The 21,220-nt window shown below is 33.8% G+C and overlaps 1 protein-coding gene across 1 annotated transcript in view; it reads left to right on the top strand.

Moving 5' to 3' along the window:
* Esyt2 (extended synaptotagmin-like protein 2) overlaps window positions 1-21,220 on the top strand; it is a 78,419-nt gene that overhangs the window by 50,015 nt on the left and 7,184 nt on the right. Inside the window, exons 13-20 of the mRNA XM_089647202.1 lie at window positions 4,084-4,132; window positions 5,389-5,478; window positions 6,378-6,464; window positions 7,230-7,388; window positions 8,212-8,364; window positions 8,771-8,951; window positions 13,860-13,949; window positions 16,742-16,808. Of these exons, the coding sequence (XP_089503328.1) occupies window positions 4,084-4,132; window positions 5,389-5,478; window positions 6,378-6,464; window positions 7,230-7,388; window positions 8,212-8,364; window positions 8,771-8,951; window positions 13,860-13,949; window positions 16,742-16,808 (876 nt within the window). The remainder of the gene's footprint in view (window positions 1-4,083; window positions 4,133-5,388; window positions 5,479-6,377; window positions 6,465-7,229; window positions 7,389-8,211; window positions 8,365-8,770; window positions 8,952-13,859; window positions 13,950-16,741; window positions 16,809-21,220) is intronic.

Here is a 21,220-nt window from a genome sequence, read left to right as displayed (position 1 = left end):
CCTGACACGACAGTCGGCGGTGGAGGTAATGGCTTCATCACACGTGTCCATTCGCCTCTTCGACTGGGACAGGACCGGTGAAGATGACCCACTAGGAAGGTGCGGAGAGTCGGATTATTATAATTCTATCATAACCTATAACAATTCTTCACTTTTTGTTTGGTGATGTCATTTTTGCTTTATGTTTGTCAATTTCCCGTCAGTTTTGTGTATACCTTTGTGGATTATTCGTATGTAATGATGTTTGGTGACATTTTTTTATAAGATTGAAATAATAATATTTTTTTTATATTGTTGTAGCCGATTTTACAGTATGTGGAGTCATACAAGAATGTACATTACGGCTCCAAAAATATAAATAATATATCTTTTAAATCTCTCTTTCACAAAAAAGTCCCCTGACTCCACTACCCTTGGGAATCTTTCATATTTTCACCAAGATTTGTGTATGTCATCATGAATGTATCACAAATTTGTGTTTACCTTCATGAATGTATCACATTTTGAGTTTACATACATTCATCTATGTATTTACCTTTGTGAATGTATCATAATATCTTTGTGTTTACCTTCATGAATATATCACATCTTGGTTTTACATACATTCATGGATGCATCACATCTTTGTGTTTACCTTCATGAATGTATCACATCTTGGGTTTACATACATTCATGGATGCATCACATCTTTGTGTTTTTACCTTCATGAATGTATCACATCTTGGGTTTACATGCATTAATTGATGCATCACATCTTTGTGTTTACCTTCATGAATGTATCACATCTTGGGTTTACATACATTAATAGATGCATCACATCTTTGTGTTTACCTTCATGAATGTATCACATCTTGGGTTTGCATACATTGATGGATGCATCACATCTTTGTGTTTACCTCCACGAATGTATCACATCTGGGGTTTACATACATTAATGGATGCATCACATATTTGTGTTTACCTTCATTAATGCATCACATCTTTGTGTTTACCTTCATGAATGTATCACATCTTGGGTTTACATACATTCACGAATGCATCACATATTTGTGTTTACCTTCATGAATGTATCACATCTGGGGTTTACATACATTCACGAATGCATCACATCTTTGTGTTTACCTTCATGAATGTATCACATCTTGGGTTTACATACATTGATGGATGCATCACATTTTTGTGTTTACCTTCATGAATGTATCACATCTTGGGTTTACATACATTAATGGATGCATCACATATTTGTGTTTACCTTCATGAATGTATCACATCTTGGGTTTACATACATTAATGGATGCATCACATATTTGTGTTTACCTTCATGAATGTATCACATCTTGGGTTTACATACATTAATGGATGCATCACATATTTGTGTTTACCTTCATGAATGTATCACATCTTGGGTTTACATACATTAATGGATGCATCACATATTTGTGTTTACCTTCATGAATGTATCACATCTTGGGTTTACATACATTAATGGATGCATCACATATTTGTGTTTACCTTCATGAATGTATCACATCTTGGGTTTACATACATTAATGGATGCATCACATATTTGTGTTTACCTTCATGAATGTATCACATCTTGGGTTTACATACATTAATGGATGCATCACATATTTGTGTTTACCTTCATGAATGTATCACATCTTGGGTTTACATACATTAATGGATGCATCACATATTTGTGTTTACCTTCATGAATGTATCACATCTTGGGTTTACATACATTAATGGATGCATCACATATTTGTGTTTACCTTCATGAATGTATCACATCTTGGGTTTACATTTATTCATGGATGCATCACATCTTTGAGTTTATCTTCATGAAAGTATCACATCTTTGCGTTTACTTCATGAATTTATCACGTCTTTGGGTTAACTTACTAATTTTCACGTTTTCTTCAAGTTTGTATTCCTATCTCTACGAATTTACCAAACTTCTCTGAAATATTTCAAGTCTTTCTTGAAATTCTTCTGTAATTTGTATAGACTACCTTTCTTCCTGAAAGTCTGACGCCTTTTCCAGGAACCCACCACCACTACACGCTTCAAACAATCAATGAAACGACATCTGGCGACATTTATCAGAAGACACTGCCAAATATTTAGACACCAAAGCTTTGTAAAAAAAGAAATTACCGCTTTGCAAGGCTTATGGCTGGTTTATTTTTCTCACAATATCAATGCACAAATTATATTTATTAACCATTCATCTATATGACACCTCCACCCAGCATTGAACAGACAATGGTTGATGATTGGTGATGACTAACAATCATACTGTTTCGCCACAGCACCAAATGGAGAAAACAGAGTGCATGTGTGTACTATTTTTACGAATTAAATCTTTTTGTTCTGAGAAAAACTCTCTAGAGATTGGAAGACTAATACTAAATACTTAACTACAAATCTGTTTTAAAAAAGTGTAAATTGATAACAATTTCACCAATATATCAATACCAATCTCTCACTCAACAGGCACAATGTTTTCTTCATAATTTTACACAGATCAAAATACTTTTTCGTTGCGCAAATAACATCGGTTATGTGACACTTTCAATCAAAACTTAGACTAGGCTACAAATATTATCGTGATTTATTTTTGGGATATTATGCCGTGTTGCGCTACTTACTTCTTTAGCCAACATTTCGGATGGCGTTATAGTTTCCAAACGCAACGCTCTTCGATACATTGGCTAAAGTAGAGAGCGCGACACGGCATAATACCCCAAAACTAAATCACAATTGTATTTTTGGCCAATGAAAAACTCAAATCATACATTAGGCTACAAATATTTCATACAACGGAAATGGATTTTCTTTGGTTGTTCAAAATCATTCTCTAAAATAAATGACAACAATGGTGCCAATTGGTTACAAGTATAATCTGCGCGGCTTCCCCCTTGTTATAATGTATCCAATTTTGGACCATTGACAATATTTTTCTCTGAATTATTTTCGTTTGCTATAACATAAACTGGATTTTCTGCTTGCGACATTGAAGCATTAAATAGGCAATTTCTGTCACATTGAGCGACTGTCAATCATTTAGAATTTCCCGACAGTAGATATAAATTCTTTAACTCCTGAGGCCTCAGGCATATTCTGCCAGAAGTTCGGAGTATTTCTGCTTTGCAATAAAATCCAAATAAATGGAATATATCTGAATGTATCCAAAACGTGTTTTGTAACTAAAATTACTGCATTTTATTAGAAAAATGTATTACAAACGTAATAACGTAATAAAAAATACACAAAGTATTTTCAAATTGCTGTCAGAGCCTTCAGTTTCATAAAGGTGCACATTTAATTATTCTGTGGTTAACTTCTAGATTTGAATATAAAGTGTGGTGATTTCTCTTTCTAACACTGTCTAAATCATATTTCTCACCATGATAGTTATGAAGGTAGACACAACGAGACCAAATGAGTCGTTCCCAAAAGTGAAGAAATTAGCTTGAAGGGTTAAGTCAAATCACGTTTTTGGTTGCTTCTATCACATGACTGATATTTCCCAGCGATTTGGTCCAGAAAAATGGTTTTGGAATTCAGTTCAAAATACAACTTACTCAACTCCGATATTAGGGCTGAATTCTAACCTATAAGCCATTCTAAAATGAATACCGATACAATATATTATATAACACTTCACCAAGCTTTCAAAACATCTTTAGCAATAATTTTAATACACACCAACTTTCACCTCTTTTAATCAAGCACATTTTTCCGCAGGTATTTCACAAATCACTTGCATGATTGGGTATTTTTTTACAATCGATTTTTCTCTAAAAGTATTTAGCTAAAAAAAAAAATTTTTCGTTCTGTTCTTGCTGTAAATTCTTAAAAAAATAATAAGTGCCTACTTGCAACTTGCAACCCAAAAATCTACCAATCTTTTTTATACTTTTATTTTCTTTTACTTCTTAGTATTTGTCTTCAGTCTTTTTCTATCCGATAATCTTTGTTAATTTATTGATGTGTAGTTTAGTAATTGATCTCGTCATTCTATTGATTGCTTTACAATTTATATGACTAAATATTACATCTTGTGTAATGTTCTTTTAGGTGTACGGTTGAAATTAGCAGCGTGGCAAAGAAGGGACAGATTGATTCTGTAAGTATCTTACTTAATAATAATAACAACAGAAGAGTATGTATGAAACGATATATGAATTTGGATGAAGCAAGGAGTAATTCCGATTGTGAAAAGGAAAATTAAAATATTATATTACAAGCAGTACCCCGCCACGCTTTGCTGCAGCTCAATCTGTCTGTGCAGATAGAGAAACAATAGAGCATGTTGCTTTTACGTCCAACAGATGGCAATGTTTAAAAAAAAAATCTGTTTTTTGTGCCATTATGGATGTCTAGAATATACTGAACTGGCATTATGGATGTCTAGAGTATACTGCAATGCCATCATAGATGTCTAGAATATACTGCAGTACCATCATGGATGTCTAGAATATACTGCAGTGCCATTATGGATGTCTAAAATATACTGAAGTGCCATTATGGATGACTAGAATATATTGCATTGCCATTATGGATGTCTAGGATATACTGCAGTGATATCATGTAAGTTAGAAAATTAAGAAATGCGATGCCATTGTTGAAGTTTAGAACACTCCAGTGCTATGGTGGAAACTAAGAACACATATACTGCAGTGCCATTATGGATGTCTAGAATATACTGCAGTGCCATTATGGATGTCTTGAATATACTGAAGTGGCATTATGGATGTCTAGAGTATACTGCAATGCCATCATAGATGTCTAGAATATACTGCAGTGCCATCATGGATGTCTAAAATATGCTGAAGTGCCATTATGGATGACTAGAATATACTGCAATGGAATTATGGATGTCTAGAATACATTGCAGTGCCATTAACCTGTTAACCGGGGAGTTCAGTTTTGAATAACGCAGCATATGACGGGCGCGAACTCCTTCACTAGGACGTATCAATACGTCACGCCCGGTGGACGTTAATTTTATATTTATATTTTTTTTATTTATGCATCAAAAAAAGTGAAAACACCGAATTAAAAAAATAGAATATTTACAAACAATTATAAAAATTACAAAAAATATAAAAAAGGTTATAATTACAGAACAATAAATAAAAGCACACAGATAAAAGAGAAATATTGAGTTTCAAAAATTTAAATATGTAAAAATTACAAACTCAATTTCCGTGTGATATGTTCGGAAATATACGTCCCGCTCGTTCCAGGGCGCAACATGTATTTATACGTCCCGCCCGGTTAACAGGTTAAGGATGTCTAGAATATACTTCAGTGCCATTATGGAAGTTTAGAATATAAAATATTACAAATATTTCACATTTACCAACCATATTTTTCCAGTGGCTGACTTTGGAACAAGCTAAGCATGGAATGGTCCATGTTCGCCTCACCTGGTACAAACTGAGCTGCCTCATGGGAGACCTAAAAAGTGTAAGTTCTCAGTAACATATCCATTATTCTACTATCTGCCCTCCCAATTTTATTCAATCACAAGTATTTACTATCCCTGTGTTTGAACAATGTTTTTTCTTATTGAATAATAATAATAATAAATGGATAATTTATATAGCGCCACTTTTTGATAAATATAAATTAACCAATAAGAAAGTTAGTTTTTGAGAGAAGTGTTTTATTTTACTTTTTTATTATTATTTTTTTTTTTTAATTGCATTCATAAGTATTATAAAAAATAAACTTTGTTAAAAAATACATATACAGGGTGTCAAGGGGTAAAGCGCGCTAACTTCGGGGGGCGATTCTACATGATAGTAAAAGAGATAAATAACGAAATTCCAAAATTTTAAGATAGTTTTTAATTTAGGTGAAAACCAAATTTTTTGTAATATATATCCATTTTCTCTTACCGGGACCCTATTTTCAGGATCATATTTTTTTTATGGACGTTTACAGTACTGCCTAGTGGTTAAAATATTTGAAGAATCTTATTTTTCATTTTTATTTAAAAAGTATTCCTCTATGTATTACTTTATTCTAGCGATTGATTTATCTCTGAACCATAACCCTTTTCATAAAATATCTCGCCTTCAAACATAATCCAATTGGGTTCTCCTGCCACTTCAACAGCCAACAATTTAGCATTGGATATCTTGTGAAATATTATGCTACGTATAAACAGGATAAAATTTCCGCGAGCCGAGCCGCGAATGATGGGAAAGGCACGGGCGCAAAGCGCCGCTTGCGGTTGCGTTGTTCCTTTCCCGTAATTCGTGGCTCGGCTCGCAGTAATTTTGTCCTGTTTATAAGCACCCTTAAATAGTAAAATAGTTTTATGTGAATATATATTTCTCAATAATTTTACTTATTTTTAGGCTATTGAAGAGACCCAACTTCTCCGAGTTTCTGGAATGAGCACCGCCCTATTGACAATATTTATTGATTCCTGTAAAAACCTACCCGTAAGTTCATTTTTACAACAGTGTTTAAAACATAATATTAGAGCTACTTTCTTATTGTATTTATAATTATTATTAAATTACTAGCAAAGACCCATGAAATGACACTTAAATTCAAATTTCACAATTTGGGAGATGGGTATGGGTACCGCCGTCCCCGGAGCCATTTATTGGATAACCAACACCTCTGCTGGTGGTTCGCTACATTTGGTGAATTAGCAAGAGTGCCCGGGTACATGGGGTGAGGTTTGTCCAGATCTTGGCGGTGGATGCATCTGCCCACCTACTGCATGGCGGGACGCATCGGGAAACACTGGTTGATGGAGATCCTTTACCTTCTTCAGAAGGACTCTATCGACCCATCGCAGTCGGAGAAATGGATTCATACATCCGTCACTCCTGGACACACTGACCCCAGTTTCCTTCCCAGAACTTTTTTTCCTTTATTTCCCTAAAAAGACATGAGGGAAATTATTTTTCTCAGAGCCTCCTGTGTGGAGCTAGTGTTAAAAAAAAATCAAATTTCAGTTCCAGAATTTGTGTGATGCACAAACGAAATTATTAACATCCTACTGAATTTTAAACCGCATTGTACTATTTAATCATTGAAAATGTAAGAAATTAAAAAAATTATAATAAGACACCGAAAAGATAATCGTTGCAACTGGAACTCAAACCCAAATCCTCTGGTTTTACTGGGTACTGTTATTTGGGTCAGAAGTTCTTAGCGGTCGTTAATTGAGGAAAATTGTTTTTTTTTTTTTTTAGAATGCTCGGCCGCAATCGAAGCCAGACCCCTATCTGGTGATCAACATGGGCAAGAAGACAGAGAACACGGCCGTGCAGATGAGAACCGGCGACCCTGTGCTGGAAATCGGGTACACCTTCCTCGTCGGCAACCCCGAGAATGACACTCTACACATCAAGGCAACAAACACTTCATTTATTACTATTTCCACGTGTTATTTTGTACCAACCTGTATTTTTATCTTATGCCAACAAAAAACTTATTCATTCGACTATCAAGACATTTTGTTAAATAACACGTTTCGAAAACTATGGTACAAACAATGCTCTTTTAAAAAATAAAACAAATATTCCTGGGTTTCGAATAACCTGACAATATTTTAACCCTTCATCCTTCAGAAGGACATTACTTGCCACAATCATATTCCATTAGAGTCACTTTGATACATTTTAAAAGTATTTTTTTATAATGCAGAGACATGTGATTTCTTGTTCACCGTAGGAAGAGAAATAATTATTCTTCTCAGTTTATGTAAACTTGATTCCAATTGTTAAAATCCTAAAAATAGCCAAATCATTACAAATTAGCGGGATTTTTCCGTTGAAAGTTGAAAAATTATATGAATTTTTTCATTGTATAAACAGCATTAAAAGTAAAGTGACAGTTTTTTTTACTAATTTCCTAACAAAAGAAATGTGTTTTCTAAATATCGAATTTCTTAAAATTATGAACATTTCAAGTCGAAATGTTTTAAGTTTTTTGTTAACATCTTCATATTAAAATGTTATAATGTTCTAGTTGTGTACTATTAAAGTATCTGCATGCCCTGTACAGTACACCCAATTTCTGAGAGGCTAACTTGTCTTCTTCAAATCAACTTGTTGCCGTTTAATCCAGTTTTAAATGATCGCAGCTCCCTTTTTTCTCGACTGTCTCGACAGACTGTTTCTGTCCATTACCGTCAAATATATAATATTAATTAGTCTATGTATTTATTTTTAGGTTATGGACCAGAAGACGGGAAACCAGATTGGCATGCTGGATTATAATCTGACAGCCCTGCTGGACAAGCCGGAGCTGATGGTGGATAGACAACCCATGGCGCTGCACCGGGCCGGCCCCGATACCAAGATCATACTCTCCATGAGTCTGAGGGTAAGGATTTCACGTGATATACTGCCCTCGTCAGCAATATTCAATCGCGCAATGTTATTGAAGGCAATGATCGCCACCTGCTACAGTAGCAAAGGACAATGTACCAACGCATAATATAATCAGTCACCTCAAAATCAAATCATCTCAAATAAAAGTTTGTCTTAGTATTTAAAAATATACGTGTATACCCTTACTCTTTCATGGTGAAGTTAAATCATACATCTCACCCTGATACAAAATGCATGAATTTTAATGAATAATGAGATAGCATGAGAAATATCTGCCAAAATTGTTCTGGGTCTTAAAACAGAAATTATTTTACTGTCCCAATATTTTTTTCATATAAAAAAAAATTGTATTAGAATTTTAAAAAAATAAATTATTATTATTCTTACTCTTTCTCTAGATCTTGAAACGTGCCGAGGCAGAACTCACCACCGCCAGCAGTATCGATGACGAATCCATCGAAGCAACCAACGCCTCCCCGCAGGAAAGTGCGCCCCTTCTCGGCCGCGGTGCTAGCGTCAAAAGCACGACCAGCGTCGTAAAACCCCCGTCCACCAACAGCGCCGCATCCAGCGCGACAAGTCAGTATTAACATTGCCGCTATTAGCAGAGGATTTTTTTTTTCAATTCATTTTAGCACGCTTTGCACGCAACCAGAGAAAAGTTCATAATGCTGGATTTATGTTTTGAAAGGTTGAGAGTTGGATATCCATCCTGTGGTTTTCATATTACTTGCGATGCTGATAAAATAACAATTGGATATAGCGGTGTTATAAAGCAACTTATTGATGCGGGTGTCGCATATGTGATCCATGAAATATCACTAAAACATGTACACTGTGTCAAAACGTGCCGCGTGACGGGATAGACAGCGTTGAAAAGGTTAATAATGACAATGGTATTTATGGTTACGTGATAACTCAACACAATGACAATTCAACATACCTTTAAAAGGTGATATAAAGTAATGAAAAGCGATAAAATAAAACTACCTACGTAACCTATTTAACCTAGTTTCATCATATTTTATGACTTTTATATCACTTTTTAAAGGTGTGTGTGTATTGATGAGTTATCCAGCCACCGGTGTTTGTAGATCGGTTGTTTAGTATATAGGTTTACAAGTAGTGGCAAATATTCTAGTTATTACAGCCAGAGTTCACATGAATACAGTGTTCACATACATGCATTTCTTGCATACAGCATGTTTCAAACATAGTTACTTCCTTATTTTCCTTTTAAAATTATGCTTACTTTCAATCGCTGTAATTCCTTTCTGGATTTTATTATATAGTTAGATGGCCGGGTAAATTAGACTTTTCTGTAAGAGAGTGATGTAAAAACAATAAACAATATCGCACTGAACTCTCGTTTAGGGGAAGTATGTTATCTCCCTCCTGTGCGAGAGGGTTAATATGACATTTTATCACATAGCACCAATGACGTCAAATAAGAAACACTCTTATGTTTCCAGTAAATTCTTATTTCAAAGGTTGTTCATTTACAACAAAGATAGACATTCAAAGAATATCTGAATCAGGCTGTGTGTTTCTGTTTAAAAGTTGCGTCAAATACTAAATTCTACACCACTGGTGTGACTCAGATGACAATATACGCTTACTCGCTTACACTAAGATGAATACGGAATGCTGTATAGGTTTTCCTATGTGGTACTAGGTTCGTTATCTCACTTTCTCTAATGGTGCTGAAAACTTTCAGGAAAAGATTGCATGTTTTTACGAATTAAGTTTAACATTTTCTCATGTCACGAAGTGCATTTTGGCACTTTTTATGCAATTTAGTTAGAGGTAGCACACGAACTTACGCGATGCATGATAGTTTGGTACTAAAACTACCAAATCAAAAGCACATGACGATTAGCGTTTCTTTGCTTGCCACTTTGAGATCTCTTCAACGCATCTAAATGTATTGTAACGTCATTGCATAGCGCCTTCCAATTGTTGTTTTATCTGAGATTTGTGAACTTTTGAATGATTCTAAAATTAAAGTTTTATTTGAAAGAATCCTGAAGTTATCATCCATACTTTGTGGTTTATGTTGATGTGTTGCTATTATATTGTGGTGATTTTGGTTGAAGATTTTCCATATGTGCCGCCTATCAAATTCAACATAATTATTTTTCAGGTGATGGACTATCATTTTACTTAGGGGTATGGAATACACCATTACATCTGTCCTAATGTTATATTATGGTGTAAAGTCAAACACATCGCTGTCATTATATTTATCATTGAGTTGAAAGTGGTTCATAGGTTGGTTGGGGTGTTACAGAAAAATTCAAATGTAACATTGTCATCAAATGGCCAATTAACGCCATTTTGTTTTTATTTATATTTGAAAATCCTCGTTAACCGTCGATTCTAGGTTCATTTTAGCTTTTGAACAAATAGTGATCATCAGAAAAGCATGGCTGTCATGCTGTCATGCTTGTCAGCTTATTACAATTTGATAGAAAGTTTAAACAGACATAGGATTGGCGTTTAACAGGTCATGAATATATCTTGGTACTTAGTTACTCTCTCAGGTCAATTTATTATTACTGCACGATTATTAGAATTATATTTCCATAAAATTTCTTGTCAGTATTGACAAAACTTAACACTTTCCAGGCCATGCCCGGACCCTGTTCAGTATGCGCTTTTTTTCAGTTGGCCGGCACTTTACTCACCTTCTATCCTCATCCGGCCGAGTACAAACTGTAGATATTTTCGGCTAATCGGCCGAGTCTGAACTGTGTTCGTGTTTGGTTTGCAAGAGTCAAGTGGGATTCATAAATCACACACACTCCTAAAATCGTTGCTGTATAACAAACAGTTTTTATACGGCGAGAGTTCAAGTGCTTCAGTTGTTGCGCAAGCTAGGTGTGTGCAACTTTTAACGCGATAATGGCTAAACAAAGAAACCATTGATTGAATTTAACTGAAATTGAAGCTCTGGTCTATGATGATGATTCCAATATCGACTTTGATGTTTGTGACGATGCAATTATTGATTTGGGTAGTTTCTGGGTAGAGCAGTTTGTTCAAGAATATGTAGGGTGTGCGCAGAGCGCATCAAGAAGGAAACTGGCAGAGAGGACAAAAAGACACAGTTTTTTTACTGTCCTGACTGCGATGTTCCCCTTTGCCTGCCAGAATGAATCAAAAAATTCCACACAACAATATTTTACTGTATAAATCATGTCAGTACATATTATAGTATAATATTTTTTTTCATTTTTAGATTGCATTTTTCCGTAAATAAAAACTATTTTTAATTACAAAATGCGTTGCTTTATTTAAAATATAATAATAATAAAGAATCATTCCAACACATTCCAAAAGAATAACCTCAATTAAAAAATTAAAAAATGGTTATGTAAATGTGAATTATTGAATATGTGCCAAAACCCCGGTCAGATGGGGAATGTTTACTTAAAAGAATCCGACCAGTCGGGCGATAACTGTGTCACGAACCGCATTCGGACGCGGCCGGATACGCTTTGCACGCGTGCAAATTCGCGGCCTGGAAAGTGTTTAAATATTTAAATTTATTTTTAAAGACATATAGCTAAATTATTGTCAAGCATGCCAAAAAATATTATATTTATGTCACATCAGCTTAATTATGCTAATAGTGGAGAAACATTGGTTTTCAATTTTATTGAAAAAAAAAAATTATATTGTATTTATCTATGGTTCCTGATATTTCCTCAGACAGAGATAATTTGATGGCGGTGTAAATATATTATTACAAGTTTCTACTTCATTAGCTTCTAAGTTCCAGATTATGTGAACTGGCAACATTAAAATCAAAAAACAACCGTGAAATTTTAATTTAAATATGTAACAATATTTCAATAAAGTATGAAGTAATCTGCTCAGTGTGAGAAGAATAATTATAACATGTGTGTAATATACGCATTTTTTATGTTATTTCTAACTCTATCACACGGTGACAATCAAGTCGAAGATCAGTGCCATTTTGATTTATGGACATTTAAACGGTCCACGTTAAACGCCAATTCTCATCCCATATCAGTAGTTGATAAAATTGTGATCAGCTGTTCAGCATAGTGGTCATGTTTCAGCTTTTGATCTACAAAGAACATCGGTGATTTGAAACAACTTGAATAATCCACGTTAGTTACATCTTTTCCACCCTACCGCCAGAAATTTGAAACGCAACGACATTCCATGGACATTTAAATTATTCCGAATAAATTTAACGAAATTTTAAATCCCGCCACTAGTCGGTTCTATGAAATTATAATTATTTTTTCTAAACATTTTTTTTCAATAGCTTCAAAAAACGCATTTCTATCGGGTTTTTTGTGAAATGCCTAACTTTAATAGGTTATTGAGGTGCAGTTTCAATGGATAGTATTAATTGCGACCGATTCTTAACGTTACCAAACCTTTTGTCTACAATATTTTCCGAAATTTTAAACCCCAAAGTCGTTTTTTTCGGAGCAGTATCGTATTCCGTGAGGCGTCGGCAAAAACATAAAAAAATTTCGATCTGACTTCAGATCAAAAGGCAAAAAGGGCCGAGAATCGCTATTTACTGTAATGTAAATTGAACTGGTACAAAATTTTTTTAATTGTAATTTGTCGAACAATCACTCTTGTAATCTTGTCATCTCATTAACAGACGTTTCACACCTAGTGAGATGGGCAATATGTCAGCACCGATAACAAACGTTTATATATACATACATGAATTAAATAGATAAAATAAAAAGTGTTTCAATGTCAACAACTTAAAATGGCACTAATCGACAATCAAATTTTGAAACACTTCAACCTAATTATAGTGGTTTACTTTTGGGGTATTATGTCGTGTTACCTTACCTCCTTCCTTAGCCAACGTTTCGAACAGCATTACGGTGTCCATCATCACCCTGACAAATCGACAATTGCCGAGCATTTAATTGAAACCGGCCATTTCTTTGAATTTGTTCCTGAAGTCCTGGGGTGACCCAAAACGCGTAGCATGCCTAATTACGGAGGCAAATGTACTTCATAAAAATCCCATTAATAGTAATAAAGATGACGGGGCTATGCTCAGTAGCTTTTGGTATTCGGTAATTGACGGCTACACCAAAACTAAATGCAGAAAAGCATTTTAAATTATACTGTAATACATACATAAGCACACACTTCACCACAATCTTCGCTTACACATCTGCCCCAATGATGGACACTGTAATGCTGTCCGAATCTTTGGCTAATGAAGGAGGTAGCGCAACAAGGCATAATATCCCAAAATTAAACCACTTTAATACTTTTGGCAAATCTCAAATCATATCTGACTTCAGTTTAATTTGAACCTTCACATGGAAACAGCAGTTCTTCAACTTTTTGAAGAGAGCATAGATTAAAATTTCACAGTATTTTGTCATTGTCGTCTAACACATTCGGGAGACAGCTTTGCTTTGGTGAGTAGTTTGAAGTGTTAACATTACAATGTGGAGCATTTTTATTTAGGCACTCCCAGCCTATTGAGGAAAGGCACCGCCGAGGGGAATGTGAGCGTAGACTCCAAATCCCTGATGGAAGAAAGCGTCCAGGATATAAGTATGTATCTAATCTTATCCTTTTGTAGTTTGTGTTTCAGATGATGGTAGAAGAACTCGGGAACGGCAGAGGACAACATGGCACGATCGTGTGAATCAAATACTTGAGTCAGACCAAGTATATGTATGTGACGATGTATGCATGTGAATGTGTGCCAAGACAGTTGTGTAGCGGTCTATCCTCTTTGCCTACCCCTGAGGAGAAACGCCGTGATATTACGTACTATAGTTGTTAACCAATGTCGGCGTTAGTTAGTCTTTCAGCAGAAGACTTCTCCACTATCTCACATGAATTGCAAGACTTAACGAAACATTCTTAACTCTGACAACTTTATATTAATTAGCTCTTCCAAGTGTTAAAACCAAATTATTTAACCATTATTAGTTTGTAACTACGCACCCAATAATGTGGCGCCAAAATCGTTCACCTATACTACTGCAAATTGCATCTTTGTACAGCGCCGCCTCGCCATTGTTTCTACCTACCTAGACACTTTCATTGACTCGCTTTTATAGTGTATTTTGGTCATAGCTCGGCGCTAGTCAGCACGTTTCCATTATCTTACTTCTATTATCTATGATATTTTTCTTGATCCGGATGTTAGAATGATGTCATAATTTTTACAATCCCGCACTGTCTAATGCTGCGGGAATGAGACAGTACTAACCATGTGATACAAGCGGGCTGGCCTAAAGTTCCTATCACTGGCGACATAGATTAGACGTTATAGTCTAAAAGACATCTTAATTTTTTTCTCTAAATAAACTAATATGCCCCGATAAATATCAATACGTACAAAAAATTTATTTGGCCCCATTTATGATTTTTTAGTATGTACATGCGTAAATTTTGTATAGCATTGTATGCCAGTACTGCCACACCATTTAAATTGGACATGGATGTGATTGGAGGGAGCATGGACAATGGAAAAAGTTTGGGAATCACTGCTTTAAACCATATAGGGTTACAGTTCAATTCTTCAGCATGTTGAATGTTCATCATATTATTATAGGACAAGATTACTTCTATATGTACTACTATAATAAATTATCATTGTATTTTAAGGCGATGCACTACGTCATGTAATATTTTAAATTGAGCCGCTATCAATAACAACCCTTACGTACATGGCGATAAGATTTAAATTCTCGCTTAACACCATCCGCCTGTTTTGATTTATGCAAGAAAAAAACATGGCCAAAGAGTGCCTTTTATTTTATTTTGTGGATGTTCAGGCATAAATATTTAATTTGCCACATTATACAATAAAATCATAACCGAAAATGGGTTCGTAAGTAGGAGATTTTGAACTTTAAAGCAGTTTTTATAGGCCTATACATTATTTTTTTCTGGGCTTGTAAAAAATGTAAATGTAAAAAATACTCAATTATTTCAAAGGCCAAGATGTATTATACTCGCAGTATTTAATTAAAGCATCTGAAACATTTCTAGGCGACCAAATTTTCAAACCAAAAACACATGATTTTGCATTACTACGTATGGCATCGCCTTAACGTATCAGTGACATATTGGATGATGGTTGTCAAAATTTAAAATTTGGGTGCAGTGGAAATTTTATTATCTGGAATTATTCAAGATTAAAGTTACATAAATCAATATTTATTATTTCACAATTAACTCATTTAAAATAACATGTAGTATATTTGCATCACGTTCCAGAGCAGAAGATACTCTCAGTATCGCCCTGGTGTGAGACCACCATTCAAAATAGAGATTTTTGCCCCCCACTACCTTCAGCCTCACAACACACCCCAATTGGTATGGTATGCCATAGTCTCACTGGCTCTAGATGGCAGGGAGCAGTAGGGACTCTTGTGCGGTTTCACATTAAAAAAAATTAATGCAAAATGAGATATCATGACTTTTATGAGTCCGTGTCAGAAAAATATGCCATACAGCATTTTTTGGATGATATCTTCAATTTGCAAAGCGCATATTATATCTATAAGGTTTGCACTAACTTTTACTTTGTACGATAACTTCCAGAAAATCAACTTTCTACTATGTACATTTGCTTTTGTCAATATATTTGGTTAATATTCGATTCATATTTTTTTATATTTTTTTATTACTTAATTTATTTTCATTTCTTTACACATATTATACATATTAATAGATAGTATATAATAACACAATATATAATACCAAATAGTATACACAAGAAATGAAAACCCACTAAGGCACTGCCTGAGTGTGGATAATATAAAACGATTACTATATTTCAAGTACCTAAAGTATAATATACATTAGTAGAAAAAGATTTTTTTGTTTATAGTTATTATAAAAAGTAAAGAGAAAACATTATGTACAATAGTTTATAAAGTTTCAGCAAGTGAGTTGTAGAAAGGATCAATAAATTTATAGTAAAAGCGTTTCAATATCTGCCTCATTTAGCCATAATTTTACCTCTTTAATATATTCTATCTTTTTATTTATCATTTGAGTTTGTAGTGGTAGAAGGTTAAATGTGCGAGGACCGATGAAACTGCTATGTGTCTGCATTAATTTAGTATTTGTTTGGGGGGTGTAAAATATATTATTTGTTCTTTTGCTCATTCTGTTTTCATTTATTTTGAAATTATTTTTGTTTTTAATATAAATAATTTACGAATGTTAAATAATTTAGATTCCTTGTATAATAGGTCGGTCTTTATATTATTATATATTCTTTCATTATATTCATTTGTGAAGGTAGAATAACTAATTGAAAAATATATTTTGTTGATTTTATTCACTAATTGTCTGTTCTAAAAAAATGTTGATATTTCCAGTGATGCCGTCTGCGAATTCCGATCCTGAGAGTCCCAAGGCCGTTCATCGTACACTGAGCACAACTTCGTAAGTATAATATTGTACGCTACAACCACGCGACAGATAATCCCTAGAAGTGTGATCTACTACATTGAAACTCGCTTAACCACTCAGAACATTAGAACGTCAAAAGACGTAAATATGATAATAGCGGTCAAGACATTAGAACGTCTTTTCACGTAAACGCGCGAGATTTTACAAAAATCGATTTATTTCCATCACTAGTATACGGATTGCCATGATTTAAAAAACAGAGTATCGATAATGAATAACGCTACGCGTCTGTATTCAACAATATCTATGGAACGTAGAACTGCATTATCTAAGCCGATTGAATCTGTCATCTTGTTCGTTCATAATTTATTGCGTTTCTAAATAATTTATTAAAAATATTTTAGTTTTGGACGGTTAATATTTTGAGGTGACTAATAGTTTTTAATTATATTTCTTCAATATATAAAGTGTTATTTCTTTATGATACTCAGAAAAAAGTACATTTTTCACGGCTTTGAAATAATGGTTATCGATTCTTACATATTTTTGACGTTTTCATAAAATATATATTTAGAAACGCAAATATTTACTTATAACAACACAATTCGATAGTGGATTTCATAATATTTCCAAAACATTTTTTAGAATGAGGCTACGTTTCCCAAGACGTGAGTTATGATGCTTTTAGCAAAACTCGTAAATAACACAAAAATTATCACGTTTTGACAGTTCTCAAAGGAACACATAGTATATAAATGTCTTTGTCTGAGAGGTTAAGAAGTTCCAACCTAAGAAGTTTTCAAACTTAAGAAGTTTTGTTTTTCGGTCCCTTGAAATTCCATACAAAAAACTGCAGAAAACCCGATTTTATTTCACATAAGAAATTTTAGCTAAAACTGCTTCCGCCTAAGATGTTTGAAAATTTTGGCAGTGAATCCATCACAACCGAAGACTAGTGGCGACATATACCTGAAAATTTCATGTTTCCGGAAGTCATAAAAATTATCACTTTGTTTTATTGCCTGCATCAGATTTAAGAGGTTTTTGCAGTAAAACCATCATAAACCGAAGCTAGTATCACAACATAGGTAGTTGAAATTTTTCAACAGTCATAAAATGTACAACTTTGTTCAAGCGGATTACACGAGGTACACAGTGGCACCTCGAGATTTTTGTGTTTGCTATGAGTGAAAAAATACGAAAGTATTACAAAGTATGTTTTTGTAACCGGAAGAGATAAATTATTTTTAATTCATTTTATCTATGAAATTTAAAAATTCACAATACAAATTAAAAATCTCCATTTTAAAAATTGGCAAATTTGGATCCCACATATAAGTTTTTTTGTCCGGTCCCTTGGAAAACTTCTTAACCTTTTTAATGCCAGTAGGTAGAAGTGTAGATGTGCACAGCAGGCCGTGAATTTTTAATCAAAATAAATCATTTTTAAATCTTATTTTTATAAATTAAAAACATTACACCTTGAAAGGATATTTAAATGAATTACCAAATTTATTCAATATTTGACGTTTTTGCTTCCCTTCACTTAGACAAATATATTTTTAAAAAAACGGGACATATGTATGATACAGAGGTTCAAAGAAGAGCGAGTAAACTCGCTATTTTACTATGGCTGGCCTGCTGGGCACGGCCAAGAATGCGAGTAAACTCGCTCTTGGCACAGAAGCTGTTAAGAGAGTTCCAATGTATCTACCGATTTTAAGACAACCAAGGTTAGGGTGTTTCACAGAAATTCAATCAAATGTAAAGATATCATCAAATGGCCAATCAGCGCCATTTTGCCTTTTTGACAGGTCACGTCAAACTCCGATTCTACATATGTTTTAACTTTTGAACAGTATTTGATCAGCAGAAAAGCATAACTATCATGTTGTTATGCTTTTCAGCTGATCATCATTTGACAGAAAGCTGAAATAAACCTAGAATCGGCATTTAACGGGAACCTTTCAAATTTCAATAAACAAAATGGTGCTGATTGGCCATTTAACCCTTAAATGCATACTGTTGTAAAACTGCAACATACCATTCAAACCACCTTTAACTCTTTGGTGTATACTTAATGCATGCCGTTTTAGAATTATCAAGTTCACGGTAATATATTTTATCGAGTGGCATCACCTTTTTTTTCTTTCGCGAATGTCAAATGTCACTTTTTCTTCATCAAAGTGAAGATTCTCGAAAATTGGTTGGAGGTTAGAATTACAGTTTGGTTTTGCTGTTATTATTTTGATTTTCTTAGGTAAGTAGATACAATAATACAATACTTATATGTAATAACTCGTATTTTTCCGGTACACTTATTAGTTTTGAGAATTTTTTTTAGGTTTTTTATTTTTTTTTTCACACGTAAATTGTTCATATTATTTTTTGTTAAATACATGGTGTTGTAAATTTGCAACAATTTTTTTTTAATCAAATATCATTAAAAAATTACAAATAAAATAAATTCTTTATATTTCCTTGCATATGCATGTAAATATCTACAAAATATATTTTTTTCCAGAAAATTTAATAAATCATGCATTTAAGGGTTAATAATAATATTTGGCTAATTTATATAGCGCCGTTTTCGTGAGAAATCACCTCAAGGGCGCTGTACAAATTTATTTCTTAAATAGTTAATACTAGAACTACTGACTTATCTCTAAGACTTATATCTAGTGACTTACGACTAAGACCTATAACTACTATCTTAACGTCATATACATATAGGAGTATTTTCATATTTAGCAACTTACAACTAAAATTAATATTAACAATCTAATCTTACTAACGCCAGAAGAAGAAGGAAGTTTTATTATATTAGGGTGTTTTTATTGTTAGCTGGATATATATGCTAAATGAATGAAATTAATGAATAAAATCAATCGTCAATCTTAAACGCATTTAGATAATTCATCTGCCAACAATTAAACCGATTGACTTGTTATATTCCCGCTGATATTGTCCATTGTCCATTCTTAGGCAAGTCAATAGCAACATTGAATGAACGGAATCGCTAAATAATGTAACAATTACGGTATAAAAAAATGAAAAAAAATATATATTTGGATAGAATGACAGATTTATGGAAATGAGTGTCTGAAAAAGTGAGTTTTTAGTTTGGATCTAAATTCTGTTGGGCTGGTTATACATCTGAATTCCATAGGAAGTTTATTCCAAGCCTTAGGGCCGGATACTCCGAATGCACGATCACCAAACTTAGTGTTTGGATTTCGCTGATCTAAGGGTTGACTGCCTTAGACCAGTATTTTCCGGAATGCATAGCTCAGTAATATAAGGTGGCGCCATTTCGATGACAATGTTACATTAGAATTTCTTCAAAACATCCCAAAATAAGATATTATTATGTAAATTGGGATTGAGTGATTTTGTACTCAGTGCCCTACATCAGAGAAATATAATTTTATCAAATTTCCAATTATTCACGGGCCGCAAAGAGTATGAGTGTATCACATTGCTTCGGAGATGTTTACTATGACAAGCTCTTAAGATTAGTGAGTTTATTACAACTCAATTTGTGTAATGAAATATCTAAAAATCTTCCAAGATTAGTGAGTTTATTACGACTCAATTTATGTAATGAAATATTTAAAAATGTTATTACGAAAATATGATTGCTAATTTAATAATAATCATTTGTATTTGCTGCTAGAACAGTTTGGTACTTTTTGCAGTGTTTTCAGGCCCTGTATTTTTAAATACACAGGGCTTCTATTTGAATTTCACTTGTAAATTAACCCACTTCCTGACATCCGATCGAGCTGAAACTCGACAAATAGACTTGTTGTCGATGATAATGCATTTTTTAAATTTGGTGGCAATCACACATATATACGCATTTTTATGAAATTCAATGACATTACAGCAGTTAATATAAGCAATAAATGTCAGTCTTATCCAATCGGGATTTGGCTCGGTTGGTAGAGTCGTCGACTCCAGTTCCTGGAGAGGAAGGTACAATCCTCAGTCAAACCAAAATTATAACTTTGTTTTTAACAGATTAATTTGTTTGTATCATTGTGCCCACACTTTGTATATTTAGTGTGTATTTAACAGCACAATATCTCCTAAGCACTAAGGACCAGTTGTTTCACAGAATTTGAATATTAATATGTAACTTTGAATTTTTATGAATTGCTCAAATTCTGTGAACCAACTGACTTTTGTATGGGTAACTCTTTTCTGTCCGTGAACAAGTAACAAGTGGATGAATTATCACCATTGTTAAAAAAATAATACTTTGGCTCCATGCTCAGCATTCACGCTGTTTGGACCTCTCTTATTTGTGTTCCATTTGGATGACTTGTCTTTGTGCCTTTTTGACGCTCGGTATGTGTTGTATTTTGACCACTTGTCTAAGTGCCATTTGGACGCCTTGTATGTATTCCATTTGAACCACTTGTTAGTTTACCATTTGGATT

Source organism: Hesperophylax consimilis, chromosome 26, assembly GCF_061612785.1.
Source record: "Hesperophylax consimilis isolate HC1 chromosome 26, BYU_Hcon_1.0, whole genome shotgun sequence".
Lineage (NCBI taxonomy): Eukaryota > Metazoa > Arthropoda > Insecta > Trichoptera > Limnephilidae > Hesperophylax > Hesperophylax consimilis.
Note: the sequence above shows the minus strand (reverse complement) of the source record. Positions and strands in the feature narration are given on the sequence as shown.